The sequence below is a fragment of the Miscanthus floridulus genome, chromosome 16 (assembly GCF_019320115.1).
Source record: "Miscanthus floridulus cultivar M001 chromosome 16, ASM1932011v1, whole genome shotgun sequence".
In the NCBI taxonomy this organism is placed as follows: Eukaryota; Viridiplantae; Streptophyta; class Magnoliopsida; order Poales; family Poaceae; genus Miscanthus; species Miscanthus floridulus.
In genome coordinates this window covers 7896442-7913742 of record NC_089595.1, presented here as the reverse complement: position 1 = coordinate 7913742, position 17301 = coordinate 7896442, and the positions used below count along the sequence as shown (strand labels likewise).

Genomic DNA, 17301 nt, shown 5'->3' with positions numbered 1-17301 from the left:
GTATTGTTTTAGCAGCAAAGCTCAGTGAACATCATGTCTATATATATAAGATAAGATGTATACAGTTTATGAGCTTGCACATACCAGGTTCCGTAGTTTACGAGTTTTCAGTAACTAGAATTCGGGTATGCACATTTTTGTTTCCTCCAGAAAAAAGTATTGCTGACATGTCATCAATTGGACAAGTAGTTCTAGTTAACAGTAACAGGGATATATTAGTTTCCCCAAAACATGAATTATGATTTCCTTCTGAGGTGACCCATTTGTGTATTCACTTTTTTACAGGAAGCATTATTCTTTTGAGGCGACACATCTCATCCCAGCTACATCTGTTTACTTTTTAAGTGTTATACTGTTGTATGTATGAGAACCCACTAAGCATATTTTTTTATCCCTATGATCTCTTTTTTTGCACAGTGCACAGCTATATTCTCAATGGGATTAGTCATGTCCTTTACACTCTGTTTCACAGTCCTTTGACCAACAGGATCAGTGTATATATTTATGAATTTTACTGATAATTAATTACTATCTTGCACTCAGAAGTGTTATTAGTTATCTGGTACCCAACAAGGATTTTTTATTTATTGAATACCTATGAAATCATTTTTTAAGTGAGCTATATCCTGAAATAGAAGTCCTGTTTTTTTGGAATACAGTCCTATTTTTCAATCATACTTTGGCCAACAAGATCAGTGTCTATATAAATTAATTTTGCATTGCTATGCGAAATTACTAACTGTGTTTCAGGATTTGCCATCTAAAGATATGTAAGTTATGGATATGGGAGCTTGTATTGAACTAGTATGTAGAAATTAGAATACATGGTGTTTTACTGTGAATCACCTTCTCCTGAGTCGAACAATTCGAGCTGATGATGAGCGATGCTGGCTACTGCTTGCTCTCAGCTTGCCATAGCTTTTCTGTTTGTTCTTGCTCTGTTCATCAAGACTTCTTTTTGTTATAGAGTATTTGAGCAGAAACAATTTCTGGATATCTGATACTGAAACAATAGTATACCTTCGGCTTTCTTAAGAGGCATTGATCGCCTCAATTTGTTTGATTTGATCTAACACCAGTAAATCACCTGTTTCACCAAGCTCACATGTATCATGTCCCCTCTACTTCACTTTATTGACAGATACACCAGTATACACTCCATCAATACCTATAAGAAGATTTGAAGACACCAATTGTACTTCTTCACCTGTGTGGCCCTGTTCAAATGTACTAGTGCATATCTATGAGAAGGTGGTCATCTTGGTGTATCTCTGGTGGGGAAAGAGATGTGCAGTACATGAGGGAGAGGGGCCGAGGGCGAGGAGTAGCTCACAGCTCGCACTGATGATCAGAACATATGCTGAGGAGTGTTCAGTGTTTGAAAAATTCAGAGCGGAACTTATTTCCCGTCCGACAATACCAGTATGGAGCAAACCTCCAGAAGGCTTTGTCAAACTCAACTGTGATGGAGCATTCAGACATCGAGCTGTGGAGTTGGGAGTGCAGAAAATAATCCTAGCGACTGATGCTGCAGCAGTGATTCAGGCGCTCTCCAGACAAGGTGTTGATCGAAGCTCGGCAAGTGGACTCGTCTGGGAACTCAAGGATTTGATTCACTGTAATTTTGTTTCAAATGTAGTAGTTCATAATCCCCGTTCTTGTAACTCAGTAGCTTTCCTTAGCTGCTTGTGGAGCCAGTCTTGGTTCGGGTACTGTCTCAGTACGAGATAGTATTCCAAATTGTACTCATATTCTGTTGGCCAATGATTTGGCCTCAGTTAATGCGTAATGGAGATCCCTTTCCATGTTCAAAAAAAAAAAGAACCAACTGACAGACCATTGAGAGGAGAGGAGAGGAGCCTGCCTGTGCCTGTGAGGCTCTGTGACTCTGACCTTCGTCTCCTTCACACGACGATCGAGTACTCCAGCACGCAGTCGCAGTTGTCGTGTGGGGTGGTGCCGTGGTCGGTCGAGGTGGAGTCGTCGGGTCGGGACGTCGGGTCGGGTCTCAGTCTCTCACACAACTCTCTCGAGTCTCAAGACTCAAGAGAGGAAAGGTTGCTTTCTGGCCGGAAAGGGAGGCGAGCGCGAGCCCCCTGTGATCCCAATTAAGCGCCCAGCCGCGACGGCCCCAAAACGGCAAACCTCCCCAGCCCGCCCGCCGCCCGCCCGCCCGCGATGCCACCCACGCCGCCGGAGACGGAGACGGAGCCGGAGTTCGCCGAGGTCGACCCCACCGGCCGCTACGGGCGGGTAATGCCTCCCTTCCCTTACTCCCCGACCACCCTCCCCGCCTCCGCTCGATTCGGCCTCTGATCCCTCGCCCCCCGCTCCCGTGCTTACGCATTCCGCACTCTTGCAGTACACGGAGGTTCTTGGCAAGGGCGCCTTCAAGACGGTGTATCCTTTCATTCCCCCGGGGGCCTTTGACGCCTGGGTCCGATTCGGGGCCGTTTGACTTCGCGCGATCGATTAAAGATCCCGTTTTTACGCGGTCCATGCCATGGGAGGGGATCGTTTCTTAGGTTTTCGCCGATTTGGATCGGGTCCATGGTTTCTGATGCGCTCATTGTCCAAAAGTTCCAGCCCCGATGCCACTCTCTCTATATGAATATGATATGATGCCTCACATATTGCCTTTTTGTTGGGAATTCTAATCTCCTTTCGTTTAAATACGTGACTGCATTGCTCTGCTGTGACTGCTCGATGCATTTTCTCCATTTCAGTTCCCAATTCCATTTTGTACCTGCTGTCCTAGGCTCATAAGTTGACATTTTGGTGTGTCGATTCCAGCCTGGGTCGTTTGACTTCGTGCTATCAGATGAAGACCCCATGTCTACACAGTCCATTCCATTCCATGGGGGGTCTGTTCTTAGGTTCTCAGTGCTTTGCCCAGTTATAGCACCACGCCATTTGGATTGGTTCAATGATTTCTTATGCACTTATCACCCAAGTTCCTTCTCTGATGCCTCTGGGTGCAGGCCTCTTGGGGCCTAGGAGACTCTGTCTGAGTGTCTGGCATATATGCCGTTGTGTGCAAATTCTGGCATTCTTTCATTTAAATACATTACCGCATTGCTGTGCTGTGATTGTTCAATGCATTGCCTTCTTTTCAGTTTTCCAGCCGTTTCATTTGTACAATTGTACCTGATGTCCTAGGCTTATTAAGTTTGACATTTTGGCATATCGATTCCAGCCTGTGGATTGAGACGTGCACGTCTGACATGATTATTTAGCTGCCTTTTTCTGGTGTGGAAAGTGATAAGTGCCATCTTCTTTTGGATAACTATCATTTATGTCATCATTTAGTATGTTCGTAAGCATAAACGTGTCGTTTTCCCCTTTTTCTGTGTACAGTACATTTATCTTTAGTATGTAAGTTTTCGTGGTAGCCATTCAAATTGCTTGGATACTTGAAATAACTCTTCCTGTGCCAAATTAATCTTATGCATGTTGATTCATTTATCACTTGGAGCACTAGTTTCTAGCTGCTGGTAATTGAACGGTTTTCCATCCATTGTAAAAAGTTCAGTTCTAGAAATTGTTTATTTCTGGTAAGATCAAGGTCATGTGTGTATGTATTTCATTTGAGAGATTTTCTTAGTCAATCTTGACGAAAAGGCAAACCCAACATTTCCTTTAGATGCCTAGACTTTTGTGTTATGTCCACAACTGTTTTTAGTCCATGGAGATGTGCCACAGTGATCATCTATATTTGCTAATTAACACTTATATATCTGCTCCAATTCTATCTGCTTGGGATCCTTGATTTAGATTTTATTGGCATAGATACAAGGCTTTTGATCAACTTGAAGGGCTAGAAGTTGCTTGGAACCAGATCAAAGTGGGAGATTTACTTCGGAACAATGATGATTTGGAGAGGCTGAGATCAGAAGTGCGGTTGCTTAAAACCCTCAAGCATAAAAACATAATAAAGTTCTACAATTCATGGCTTGACAGAAGAAGCAACAATATAAATTTCATCACAGAGGTCTTCACATCAGGGACGTTGCGCCAGTATGTGCCTCTTTGATTATAATTGTTTTTCTTCAGATATTCTGTGCAAGCTGCATTAAGTAACTGAAACCATTTGGGTTAACATTGTTGTTATCACCCAGTCATAATACTAAGGGACGCAACTTTTTTTCCCGAAAATTGCTGGCAGGACTTCTGCCTAGCAAATATATTAATATAGGAGAGAAGAGAACACAACATTGATATGAACAAAATTTACAAGCTGCATACATTTTAGATCTTTGAAAATACATGACCTTTCTCTTGCTGAACTTTGTATCGACCTCTTCCTTTTTCGTTAGGTACCGGATTAAGCACAAGAAGGTAGACATTAGAGCTTTAAAGAAATGGTCAAGGCAAATCTTGAGTGGTCTTGTCTACCTGCACAGCCACGATCCACCTGTAATCCATAGAGACTTAAAATGTGACAATATATTTGTGAACGGAAACCAGGGTGAGGTAAAGATTGGAGACCTTGGTTTAGCAACTATCCTGGATAATGCACGTTCAGCTCATAGTATCATTGGTAAGCAATTTATTTGATTATTGTTCCATTAGAAATTTTATAATTTCTCGTGTGACCTTTGCTTCTTCTTAGGTACACCGGAATTCATGGCACCGGAACTCTATGATGAGGAATATAATGAGCTTGTAGACATCTATGCTTTTGGGATGTGTTTACTGGAGCTTGTTACATTTGAGTACCCATATTGTGAATGTTCGAATGCAGCACAGATATACAAAAAAGTATCTGATGTTAGTTTACTTATCCTTCCAATTACTTTTAGCTATTTTTCAGAATGAAAATGACATATGGAACTTGGCTAAACATGAAGCCAGAGTTATGCATTTTAGTTAGGGCGATCTTTGAACATTGTTTTCCGACATAATGTGTGACTTTTTATATCTTTAGGGTTAGTTAAGAGCCATATGTTTTAAACAAATAGTCACCTTTTTCTGATGAAATCTGTGAGACTACTGATCCTGCAAATGGTTTCAACTGAAATAATTTAAAGTATAGGATCCGAATAAAAGTTTTAAAAAGTGTGCATGCTATCCGACTCTTCTAATGTAGTTCTAGTTGAGTCAATACATCTGAAGATCAGTTTTAATGTTCTCCACATGGAAAGTGTTGGAGTATGAGAGTATGAGTGTATTAGGCCCATGAGGCCCATGTATGACTAATATACATTGCTACCCTTCTAGGGTTAGCCCAATAAGACTTACACAATTCTAGCATGGTATCCAGCTAGGCCTTCCTCCCTCCCCTTCCCCGACCAGCCGCCAGGCGCCGCCGGCCGGCTTGCCGCCGCCATGGCTGGCCGCCCTCCCCCTCCCCCTCCCTCCCCAACCTACTTCCACGTTTTCCCCTCCCTTCCCTACCCGTCGTGGGCCCAGCGCGCGGGCGCCGGCCCCCTTGCCGCGGACGCGGATGGCCGGGCCGCCGCCGCTGTCGCTGTGGGCGTGGGCGCGGGTGCCGGCGCGGGCGCGGGCGCGGGCGTGGGTGGCCCAGCCGCCGCTGCGGGCGCGGGCGCAGGCGGCCCCCGCCGCTACGGGTGCGGGCGCAGGCGGCCCCGCCGCCGCGGCGCGGACACGGCCAGCCTGCCCACTGCCGCCGCCGCCCGCTGCTGCAGGGCGGGGCGCGGGCGCAGGCAGCCACGCCGCTGCCGCTGGGGGCGCGGGGGAGACCCTGGAGCCTTTCTTCTTCCCCGCTCCCCCTCCTCTGCCGCCCCCTGCCCCTCTCCAGACGGCAGGGGCCAACTCTGCTCTGGCCGCCGCTCTCGTGGCTGCACGGGCTGCTGCTGGCGGACAGCCAGGCCCGGGTGCGGGCGGCCGCCCTCGCTTTGGAGCGCGAGCGCGACGCGGCTGATGCCCTGGCCCGCCAGATCGCTGAGGCGGAGCAGCTCCTCGTCCTCCCTACATCCTGCGACACCGCGGCCACCTCTTCAGGCTCGACGGGTCACCGCGCGTCTCGCACCACGGTCATCTGGCACGACCCGGCCGACCCGCACGTGGCTCAGCTCCACTACCAGGCCGGGGGTGTCCAGAACATTCGACTCCTCGTCCCGGTCGTCCTCGAGCCTGAGTCGCCCTCTTACGCCCGCTGGAGGGACCTGGTTCTCCTCACCCTCCGCCGCTACGCCCTTGACGACCACGTCCTAGTCGACGCCTCGGTCGCGGTCCAGACCCCATCGTGGCTGCGCCTTGACAGCGTCGTCCTCTCCTGGATCATCGGGACGATCTCCCTGGACCTCCACGACCTCGTCCGCAACTCTGCTGACGCTCGCCGGGCTTGGCTTGCGCTCGAGGGCCAGTTTCTGGGCAATGCCGAAGCCCGGGCCCTGCGTCTCGATGCGAGCTTCCGCACCTTTGTTCAGGGTGACCTCTCCGTTGGCGATTTCTGCCGGCGCATGAAGAGCATGGCGGACTCCCTCGGCGACCTTGGCTGGCCCGTGGAGGACCGTATTCTGGTCCTCAATGTCCTCCGCGGGCTCAGTGACCGCTACGCCCACCTCCGGACGTGGATCACCCGGCAGAGGCCCTTTCCCTCCTTCCTGCAGGTCCGTGACGACCTTGTCATGGAGGAGCTCACTCAGGGCGTCCAGCCAGGGTCCACCTCCGCGCCAGGGTCCTCGTCTTCCTCGACTGCCCTGGCCGCTACTCCTCCGGCGCGTTCGTTCGCTCCACCGCCGTCGTCGCTTCTTGGTTCTCCTCCCCCCGGGCCGGGCGGGGGTGGGGGGGGGCCGTGGCGGCCGCCGTCGCCGCGGAGGGGGGCGTGGGGGCCGCGGGGGCCACCACACACCGGCTCCTCCAGGGAGCCACCAGTCGCCCGCAACTCCACGGGGTGCAGCCTGGCCCTCTTTCCACAACCCGTGGTTGGGGCGCATCTCCATGTGGCCCTTCCCGGCTCCAGGTGGCGAGCCTCGCCCACCAGTGGCCTTGCTCACTGGAGCTCCTCCGGGGATTTACTCCCCGTCTGCGTGGGCTACACCTCCCGGCGCATCTTCGTGGGTGCCACCTCCCGACACCTTGCCCGGGCCTGTCGGTTGGAACCCGGCGGCCTTGGCCAGATCCTTCAGCACCATGGCCCTGACACCGCCTGCCGGTACCGACTGGATTGCCGACTCGGGTGCCACTTACCACACTACTCCAGACCCTGGTATACTCTCCTCTATTCACCCTCCTTCTCCCTCTCATCCTTCGTCCATCATGGTCGCGAATGGTTCGTGTATTCCAGTCACGTCCGTGGGTGCCGCCGGCACTCATGGTTCCTTTCTTCTTCCTGACATTCTTGTTGCACCCTCTATGGTTCACAACCTTCTTTCTATTCGTCGTTTTACAGCTGACAATTCCTGTTCTGTTGAATTTGACTCTACTGGTCTTACTGTAAAGGATTTGGCTTCCCGGCGTCCTCTTCTCCGATGTGACAGCACGGGACCCCTTTACACCCTTCGGCTTCCGACGTCTGCTTCCTCTTCGTCACCGTCTACTTTGTCAGCTGCCTTCGCCGCCACTCCTTCTTCCACCACTTGGCACCGTCGCCTCGGCCATCCTGGACGTGATGCTCTGACGCAGCTTAGTCGCAGTTCCGACATTGGTTGTACTCGGGCTCACGATGAGCACTTGTGTCATGCGTGCCAGCTGGGCCGTCATGTTCGTCTCCCTTTTTGTTCTTCTTCTTCACATGCTACGCATGTGTTTGATCTTGTACACTGCGACCTATGGACATCTCCTGTCATCAGCATTTCTGGGTATAAATACTATCTTGTGGTGGTTGATGATTTCTCGCATTATTCGTGGACTTTCCCCTTGCGTGCAAAGTCGGATACCTTCACCACTCTTCTCCACTTTTTCGCCTGGGTGTCTACTCAGTTCGGCCTTACCATCAAGGCCGTCCAGTGTGACAATGGCCGTGAGTTCGATAACGGCACCTCCCGTGCCTTCTTCCTCTCTCACGGTGTCCAGTTGCGCATGTCTTGCCCGTATACCTCCTCCCAGAACGGCAAGGCCGAGCGCATGATTCGCACCACGAACGACACCATGCGCACCCTTCTGCTCCAGGCGTCGCTTCCTGCTCGCTTCTGGGCCGAGAGTCTGCACACCTCCACCTATCTCCTTAACCGCCTTCCTTCCGCTGCCTGCCCGGCTCCCACACCACACCACGCTCTCTTCGGTACCCCTCCTCGGTATGACCACCTTCGTGTCTTCGGGTGTGCGTGCTACCCTAACACCACTGCCACCGCTCCCCACAAGCTGGCTCCCCGTTCCGCTCTGTGTGTCTTCCTTGGGTACTCCCCGGATCACAAGGGGTACCGGTGCTTTGACCTCACCTCCCGTCGGGTCCTCATCTCTCGCCACGTGGTGTTTGATGAGTCTGTCTTCCCCTTCTCCACCACCACCACACCATCTCCCACCCCCGATCCTGACCCCTTCTCTCTGTTTCCCACTGACACGGTGGTCCAGCCGCTTTCACCGCTGTCTCCTGCAGGTACTGCTTCCCCGTGCCCCCGCTCGCCGCCCACCAGTGACGCCCCTGGCCCTGCGCCCTGCCCGGGTCCGGAGGCATCGCCCACCGGAGCTGCCCCTGCCCCTCCGTCCGCAGCGGGTCCGGGGACACCGCCTGTCGCACCTCCTGCGCGTTTCGCCCAGCCGGTGCACGTCTACCAGCGCCGTGTGCCGGCGGCAACGCTGCCTCCGGCACCACCGGGGTCCACCTCTCCACTGGTGACGCCTACACCACCGGTGGCTCCTTCTCCGCCGGCGACCCCTACACCGCCGCCGCCGCCTCAGGCTGCCCGTGTCGCGTCGCCGGTGTACCACCCGCAACTCCTTCACCGACACCTGCGGCATGTTCACCCTATGGTGACGCGTCACGCGGCTGGTACCCTGCGGCCCCGGGCTCTCGCGACGATGCCCGACGACCCGCAGATCTCTCCTGTACCCTCTTCCGTTCGCGACGCCTTGTCGGACCCTCATTGGCGCCGCGCGATGGAAGAGGAGTACGCGGCTCTCCTCGTCAACCAGACATGGGATCTGGTGCCCCGTCCACCCGGATCCAACGTCGTCACCGGCAAGTGGATCTGGACACACAGCGGCGGGCTGATGGTACCCTTGAGAGGTACAAGGCTCGCTGGGTTCTTCGGGGTTTCACTCAGCGCCCTGGAGTTGATTATGATGAGACTTTCAGCCCCGTGGTGAAGCCGGCCACCGTACGCACAGTGCTCTCCCTGGCTCTCAGTCGCTCTTGGCCTGTGCATCAGCTGGACGTCAAGAATGCTTTTCTCCACGGGACTCTCACCGAGACAGTCTACTGCAGCCAGCCAGCGGGGTTTGTTGACTCTTCTCGTCCGGACATGGTCTGCCGGCTCAACAAGTCTCTCTACGGCCTCAAGCAGGCCCCCTGGGCGTGGTACTCTCGGTTTGCTGCTTTCCTGCTGACACTGGGGTTTGTGGAGGCCAAGTCGGATACGTCCCTGTTTATCTATCACCATGGAGCTGAGACTGCCTATCTGCTGCTCTACGTTGATGATATTGTCCTCACAGCCTCCAGCCCGTCCTTACTCAGCCGTGTCATCGCCTCTCTTCAGCAGGAGTTTGCTATGAAGGATCTTGGTGTGCTCCACCACTTCCTCGGGGTCACTGTTGAGCCTCGCCCCACCGGTCTTCTCCTTCACCAGCGGCAGTACACTCTTGATATCCTGGAGCGTGCTGGGATGACTAACTGCAAGCCCTGCTCTACTCCAGTTGACACACAGGGCAAGCTGTCAGAGGCCGTGGGCACCACCGTGGCAGACCCCACTGCTTACCGGAGTCTTGCAGGTGCCCTTCAGTACCTCACCTTCACCAGGCCAGACATCACCTATGCAGTACAGCAGATATGCCTTCACATGCATGATCCCCGAGAGCCTCACCTCACTGCGCTCAAGCGCCTCCTCCGTTACCTCCGCGGCACTGTCGACTATGGCTTACTCCTTCAGCGGTCTTCCTCCACCGAGCTCGTCGTCTACACTGACGCCGACTGGGCCGGGTGTCCGGACACTCGGCGCTCTACCTCCGGCTACGCTGTCTTTCTGGGCGGCAACCTGGTGTCCTGGTCGTCCAAGCGCCAGCCGGTGGTCTCCCGATCCAGTGCCGAGGCGGAGTACCGAGCTGTCGCTAACGGCGTGGCTGAGGCCTCCTGGCTCCGACAGCTCCTTGCCGAGCTCCACAGCCCTCTCTCCCGGAGCACGCTGGTCTACTGCGACAACGTCAGTGCGGTGTACCTCTCCACCAACCCCGTGCAGCACCAACGGACCAAGCATGTGGAGATCGACCTACACTTTGTCCGTGATCGGGTTGCCATCGGCGATGTTCGGGTCCTACACGTCCCGACCACCTCCCAGTTTGCCGACATCTTCACCAAGGGCCTCCCGTCATCGACCTTCACCGAGTTTCGCTCCAGCCTCAACATCATTGGTGGCTAGTTGCGTCTGTGGGGGGGCTCGTGTGTGTGCTTCTTTTCATGTCCAGTCTGTAACTCCGCTGCGACGGTAGTTCAGACTGCGGGGGGGTGTTGGAGTATGAGAGTATGAGTGTATTAGGCCCATGAGGCCCATGTATGACTAATATACATTGCTACCCTTCTAGGGTTAGCCCAATAAGACTTACACAATTCTAGCAGAAAGATCTTGTAGGCTTCAGTGGAAGGTATCTTTTTATGGTTATAAATGACCAAACAGGGTTATTCATCAGTGAGTATTGTACTGGAAGCATGGCTGTGCCTAGAAATTACATAAGTAATTGCTAGCATGATTTATTTGAAGTATCATAATGTATTGATGGATAAGGCCTAAGCCATAGGCAGTGTCACATGTATCCCTATGGTTGTCTTGTCTTATACTATATGCCTGTGCTTTAGTATTTTTGTTCATAGAAATTACATAAGTAACCACTGTCATTTGCACTGGCATAATGGATCGGGGGGTAGTGGGCTAGTGGCTAGCTACAGCTAGTGTGGCTTCTAGCTCTGTGGTCGTCTTTTATTCTACTAGCATGTTGCATTATTTGCTCAACCTGGTATCAAACTGCCTACAGTGTCATCCTGGTGGATTTATCATTCTCAAAGAGTTCATGACTTTTCTTTAATGCAAATCACATACTAGTCTGTTCATTGGTAATGTTTTGAAGGGATATCTTTTCTTTGCTAGCGTTCTTTTTCTTGATTGGATTGAACACACCTGCAGATGATGCACATACTAGATTTGCTACATAGTCTAATCCAAAAATGGATTTATATTATTCATGCTCTGCGTGTCCTAGGAAATGTATTCTTCCTTGAATCGATGTTCATAGTACAATGAAGTGACGTTTTTCAGTTTCATAATTTCTTTATTTGTGGTATATATGACAGGGTGAAAGGCCAGGTTCACTGGCTAAGATTGATGATCCTGAAGTAAAGTTATTTATAGAGAAATGCATTGCTAAAGCCACTGAAAGACTTTCGGCAAAAGAACTCTTAATGGATCCTTTTCTCCTAGATGTTAGCGATGAAAAAATATTCTATCCACTGCATCCAAATATTAATACATCAGGTACGTGACTGAATTGGAGATATCTCATGTTACAGATACAGATTGCAGTAAACTTTCTTGTTCCCACATAACTGTACTTTAGAATAAACATGGCAGATACTGGTAGTCCAAAACCAAGCTCTAGTTTCAGATATGACAGAGTAGCATCATCTGTGGGCTGCCATGATCGCTCAGGTATAGTCGTGAAAAGGCGTAATGAACGTGGCACCGATTTAATGATTCACCAGTACGAGGCTTCTCTCCTTTTGATATGTCAACCTTATTGTGAAATGCAGGCAGCATGTCAGATTCACATCCTTCTGATAACTATGTACATGACACCATGGATCCACATGCTGCAATTGGTCGAAGTATCACAGTCGAGAGTCAACGGAAGGATTTGAATACAATATTTTTGAAACTGCGCATTGCTGATTCAACAGGTTTTTATGATCAAATATTGAAATCTCATTGAATTATCATTGTATTGTTAATCTGACACTTATCCTATATCCATTTTTTTATCCCAATGCACAGGTCATGCCCAAAACATCCACTTCCCCTTTGATATTGAAGCGGACACCTCAATCAGTGTTGCAACTGAGATGGTTGTGCAGCTGGATCTCACAGATCAAGATGTGACGGCGATTGCAGAAATGATAGATGCTGAAATACGTTCGCATATTCCTGATTGGGAAGCAGAGGAATCAATTGACAACCAAGGGGATGAAGCTGCTCATTCTGATACCCATAGTTCAGAAGGTGACGAGGGAACTTCTGAATTCCGTAATGAGGTTGATGCCTCACGTAACGGCTTTGTTCAAGAACAGCTTCCTTCTGGACGAAAGTACTGGTCGGACTCACCCAGGAGAGATGGTGAAATATCTCAATTGGTGGTGGAACCTAAAATCGGTGATAGTATTCCCAATGGAATACCAAAGAGGAACAAAGTAGATGACATTGTGAACTGTGCAAGAGATAAGGAGGATCAATCCTTTGGCTCTTCCATCCATCCTGTTGAAGGCATGTTTGAACGAATATCATCATCTGTGGACTTGTCAAACTCATCTGTGGTCAACAGCATGTCTAGGGAAGCTTCTGTCGGTAGCAGCCCTCGCTCTTTACATGATGAGCGGGAGCACAATTCTGATCAGCATCTGGTAGCAGATGTCACTGAGAGGTTAATAAACCTGTTGGCTGAGCAGCAAGAGGAGCTTAGTGCACTGCAAAGGAAGCATAAGGCAGACATAGAGGACATGTTGAAAATTGTACCTGCAGAGGATCGGGAAGAGACCTTAACTCGATGCCGCTTGAAGATGGAACAGAAAAACAGAGCCGACAAACCTTAGCTGTGCATCTTCTGTGTGTTGTTAGATTTATACATACTCACACCAAGGAGTTGTTTACAGCCGTTGTTGTGCAAAAGGGGATCTCTGTTGTGCAAAAGTTAGTCTGAAGCCTTTTTCATTGTACTTTTTGATATAATGGAGAAGCTTGAAGTGCTTGTCTGGAGGTCTTTCAATTCACCGACCAAGCACTAAATAGTAAACAAACAGTGTGGAGGTTTTTGACGGCAAGATGAAGTTTCTGCCCACCTAATGAAATCTGCAGATACCACTATGCCGCTATGTACCTGAATACATAAGGAGTGCCTCCCTTTCTTTTTCTTTTTCTTTTTTATGTCTTTTGTACTTTGACTTGCCAAGGATATACATCAGTGTTTGAGCTGTTCCAAACCTGCAATGACAAACTTAAAAAGGGCGTACCCAGTGCAGAGAGCTCCCGCTCTGTTCAGGGTCTGGGGAAGGGTGTCAGTGGCAAGTCTTACCCTCGCCTGTGCAATGCGAGGAGACCGCGACTCGAACCCAGGACCTTCCGGTCACAGGCGGTAAGACTCTACCGCTTGCACGAGGCCCGCCCTTCAATGACAAACTTAAAGTGCAATTATTTTCTGGATCACATGGTTCCACCAAGTTCTTAGAGCTGTACCATATGTGGGCACATACTGATATATATTATTAAAAAATATAGGGGAAAGATAGATGTACATATTTGTTAATTGCAAGTGTGCCGTGGAGGCTGCTGAAGCTGCGGAGGAAGTCTCAATGCACTCCCAGTGATGAGGTAGCAGATCTGGATTCTGGGAGTGGGCAGTGGATGACAAGCATTTGTGCAACACATGCATGCTCCAGATCCCCCACATGCATATGCCTGGCTGCCCCAGTTTTATTTATGCCTTTGTGCACTTCTTTTCAGTGGTGCATCTGAATCTGTGTACTTGAAACCTGAGGCTCTGCAACCCAGCTGGTTGGGTTAGGAATTGTGCACATAGAAATTGGATCTCTGTTACAGACTACAGTGGCAGGGCCACCCTCCAATGCTCCGTCACCACATCTTGGGATCAACCCCCTTCATATATGAAGGAGAAGATGTGGAAACTTGTTGACCACTAGAGCTGGTTTGGGGGGACTTAAATAAATAAGCAGCATCAGGACAGATGAGTCCAAGACTTGCAATACTAACAAAAGATTACAGAGCTGTTTGGTTGGAGGCCTCTGATCTCCTAGCCCAGTCAGCAATCTCAGTGCCAGGTCTCCAAATTTGGACACCTCAGATTCATGTCTTGATCGGGCAGTTTTGCCTGGGCTCAAACCAATCAGGCCCTAACCCAACCAACTATTGTCGAGCTCCAATTTTTTTTTTGTGAGACCAGACGCAGACACTCACATATACGAGTGCACACTCACCCCATGAATGCGCGCACGCACACCCTATCCCTATGAGCACCTCCGGAAAACCGAGTTGGACCGGCAAATCTTGAGATTGACGAAGTCACCACAGGCACCTCGCTGTCGACGGGCACGTCGCCTACCACTGAAAGAATAGCGCCGTTAAATCCTAGAATAAATCCAGAAAAATACGAATGCCTGTGTCAAGCTCCAAGGTACTCCTATCCTAGTGAGTGTTTTCCCTCTGAGATTATGGCATAATACTTGCATAAGTAGAGTGTTGAGATATGATAAATTGCACATCTCTATATCTCTAAAGGTGCATGTTGAATGATGATTGTATGTATATATGCGCCCCACAAACAAAGCCTCTTTATGGATATGGTGCATGCATCAAACCAATAAGGAAGGAGGATACACATGCATGCCCAGATGGCCATGAAAACAACAAGCACACCTCTTGCACTGCAGTGCAGTGCATGCTGTTGCTGTCCTCTCGTTTTCACACGACAGCTGCTAGTACTAGCTACAACGGCTGCACCGACATCGATCAGCGCAAATCAAGGAGGAGCAATGAACTGAAATGGATACAAACAAACAAGAGAAACTAAGTAACTAACACAACAGATAATTCAATACCAAAATCACCAAGCTGACTGGTTGCTATTATTATATATACATATTATATATATTCAAAGATGATGACGATGATGATAATGATCCATACACAAATACATACATACATGTATCCAACAAACAACCCATCATCCAACACATGAATCCAATGCAATTATGTAGCATTTTGCCTGTATCCAGCAGAGCCGATCGATCTGATCGAATAGAATAGTTTAGTGATGGCGAAAGGTATCGTAGCTCCATGATGATGATGATGAGTTCATCACCCACCACACCACCGTACCCTATCATCCATGTTCTTCTTCTTCTTCCCCCTCCCTGGTCTCTGCAAGCGGCTAGATGGTCTTCACTATATAAGCATCTCTTGTTCCTCCCCTGCGCCTTCCTCTCTCTCTCTCTTTCTTTCCTTTTCTTCGTCCACCTCTCTCTCTCTCTCTCTCTCTCTCTCTCTCTCTCTCTCTCTCTCTCTCTCTCTCTCTCTCCTACATGACGCTGTCGCGGCTGTAGCAGTGTAGCCATGATGGACCACCACGTGTCGTCCTACACGCACCGGAGCGGCGGCGACCAGCCCGCGGCGCCCTCGCCCTGCGACCTCGCGGCCGTCGACGACGTCGTGGGCAACGGCGGCCACAAGCCAGGCAAGGCCGTCACGGCGTCCGTGTACCGCGCCAAGATCGCGGGCCACTCGCGGGTGGTGACCGTGTCGTGGTCCCGCGACCTCCTGTCGCACGCGTTCGCCGTGGCCATCTCCGGGGCCGACGGCGCGTCCGCGGAGTGCAGGGTGGAGCTGCGGCCGTGGCAGTTTTGGCGCCGGGCCGGTTCGCGGCGCGTGGAGCTCTGCGGCGGCGCGTCGACGGCCCCGGCGCCCGTGCGCGTGCTGTGGGACCTCCGGCGGGCGCGGTTCGGCGCCGGGGTGCCCGAGCCCCGGTGCGGATACTTCGTGGCGCTGGAGGCGGCCGGCGAGGTGGTGCTGGTGCAGGGCGACATGCGGCGCGACGCGCTCCGTCGCGCGGCGCCGTGCGCGGCCGCGGAGGCCGAGGCCGTCCCCGTGGCGCGGCGGGAGCACGTGTTCGGCAGGCGGCGGTTCGCGGCCAAGGCGCGGTTCCACGACCAGGGCGACGTGCACGACATCGCCATAGAGTGCGGCGGCGGCGGCGAGGGCGGCGACGCCGACGTCGAGATGACCATCGCCATCGACGGCGAGGAGGCGGTGCAGGTGAAGCACCTGCAGTGGAAGTTCCGGGGCAACCAGTCGCTCACCTTCAGCCGGGCCAAGGTGGAGGTCTTCTGGGACGTGCACGACTGGCTCTTCAGCGCCGGCACCAGGCCGGCGCTCTTCATCTTCCGCCCCATCGTGCTGTCCAGCGCGTCGGCGCCGGCGGGGATGGCCGCGGGGATGCTCGAAGGCACGGTGGCAGCCACCACCGGCTTCTGCTTGTACCTCTACGCGTGGAAGCTGGACTAAGCTGCTAGCTGCGGTGACATTGCTGTCTGCTCTCTGCTGCTGCTGCTGCTGCTGCCGCCGCCATGCATGTTGTTGATCGATCGATGAGACTTCACTGCTCTGTGACTGTCAGCCAATGCAAAATGCATTCCTGTGAACTCAAATTAATGATGAGTAAGAATTTTTTTTCCTTTTCCTTTTGTAATTTTGGAAAGATATATATATAACTATTAATTGGATATATAATTCTTCAATCAAAATAAAGAGGCCATTGCCACAACCCTGTTACATTGCAATTTGCAAATGTGTTCAGCAATATGAGAGGTCATCAAGATCACAGCCTTGATCTCTCCCTCCCTTTGTGCAGATGCTCCTCTGTTTTTTCTCACCAGGAATAACACCAGCAGTAAGAGAAGAGCAGTTACCGACTTACCTCTTGTAAACTGGATATTGACTTTACCTATGCTACATCTGTATACATATGTAGTAATGTAGAGAACAATGCATATACTTGTTCAGTCATGTGTATTAGTGTATATATGGTCATGCATGCTGCATGTTAATCAAGAAGGATACATATGCACTGTAACTTGTAATAAGTAACTAACTTCTGGTTAGGGAAATGATATGAGAGAGAGAGAGAGAGGGAGAGGAGGCAGGTGGTCTGCAAGACTGCAGTGCAATGTGCTGGGTGGGAGGCACATGGGAGGATGAGACGACAGGGAGTGGGTTCCAGTGCTATGCAGCCTGTTCGGCTGGAAATTCAGCCGGAACAGTATTTTTCTATCACACCAAACAAGCTAACAGTATTTCTTTACGATCCAGCAACGAACAAGCCCAGCCAAACGAACATGCCGATGGTGTGCTGCCTGCAGCCAGACAGAAGAAGCAGCAGCAGTTGTGGACTAGCTAGCTCACTGATCCAAGA

The 17301-nt window shown here is 51.0% G+C and overlaps 2 protein-coding genes across 3 annotated transcripts; both read left to right on the top strand.

Annotated features, from left to right (window-relative positions):
• Positions 1–1958: 1958 nt before the first annotated feature.
• On the top strand, positions 1959–13300 carry LOC136509968 (probable serine/threonine-protein kinase WNK2). Of its 2 annotated transcripts, XM_066504547.1 has the most exons (9): positions 1959–2253; positions 2363–2400; positions 3790–4017; positions 4317–4540; positions 4613–4770; positions 11405–11585; positions 11682–11759; positions 11861–12007; positions 12102–13300. In XM_066504547.1, the coding sequence occupies exons 1-9, from the start codon at positions 2179–2181 to the stop codon at positions 12911–12913; spliced, it is 1941 nt and encodes a 646-aa protein (XP_066360644.1). In that variant the 5' UTR covers positions 1959–2178; the 3' UTR covers positions 12914–13300. The 2 variants fall into 2 exon arrangements, with proteins under 2 accessions (XP_066360644.1, XP_066360645.1); XM_066504548.1 differs by lacking the exon at positions 11682–11759.
• A 1976-nt stretch (positions 13301–15276) lies between these two features.
• LOC136514507 (uncharacterized) lies at positions 15277–16582 on the top strand. Its single transcript, XM_066508448.1, has one exon. It carries the CDS (start codon positions 15447–15449, stop codon positions 16392–16394), a length of 948 nt encoding a protein of 315 aa, XP_066364545.1. The 5' UTR covers positions 15277–15446; the 3' UTR covers positions 16395–16582.
• Positions 16583–17301: the final 719 nt, after the last annotated feature.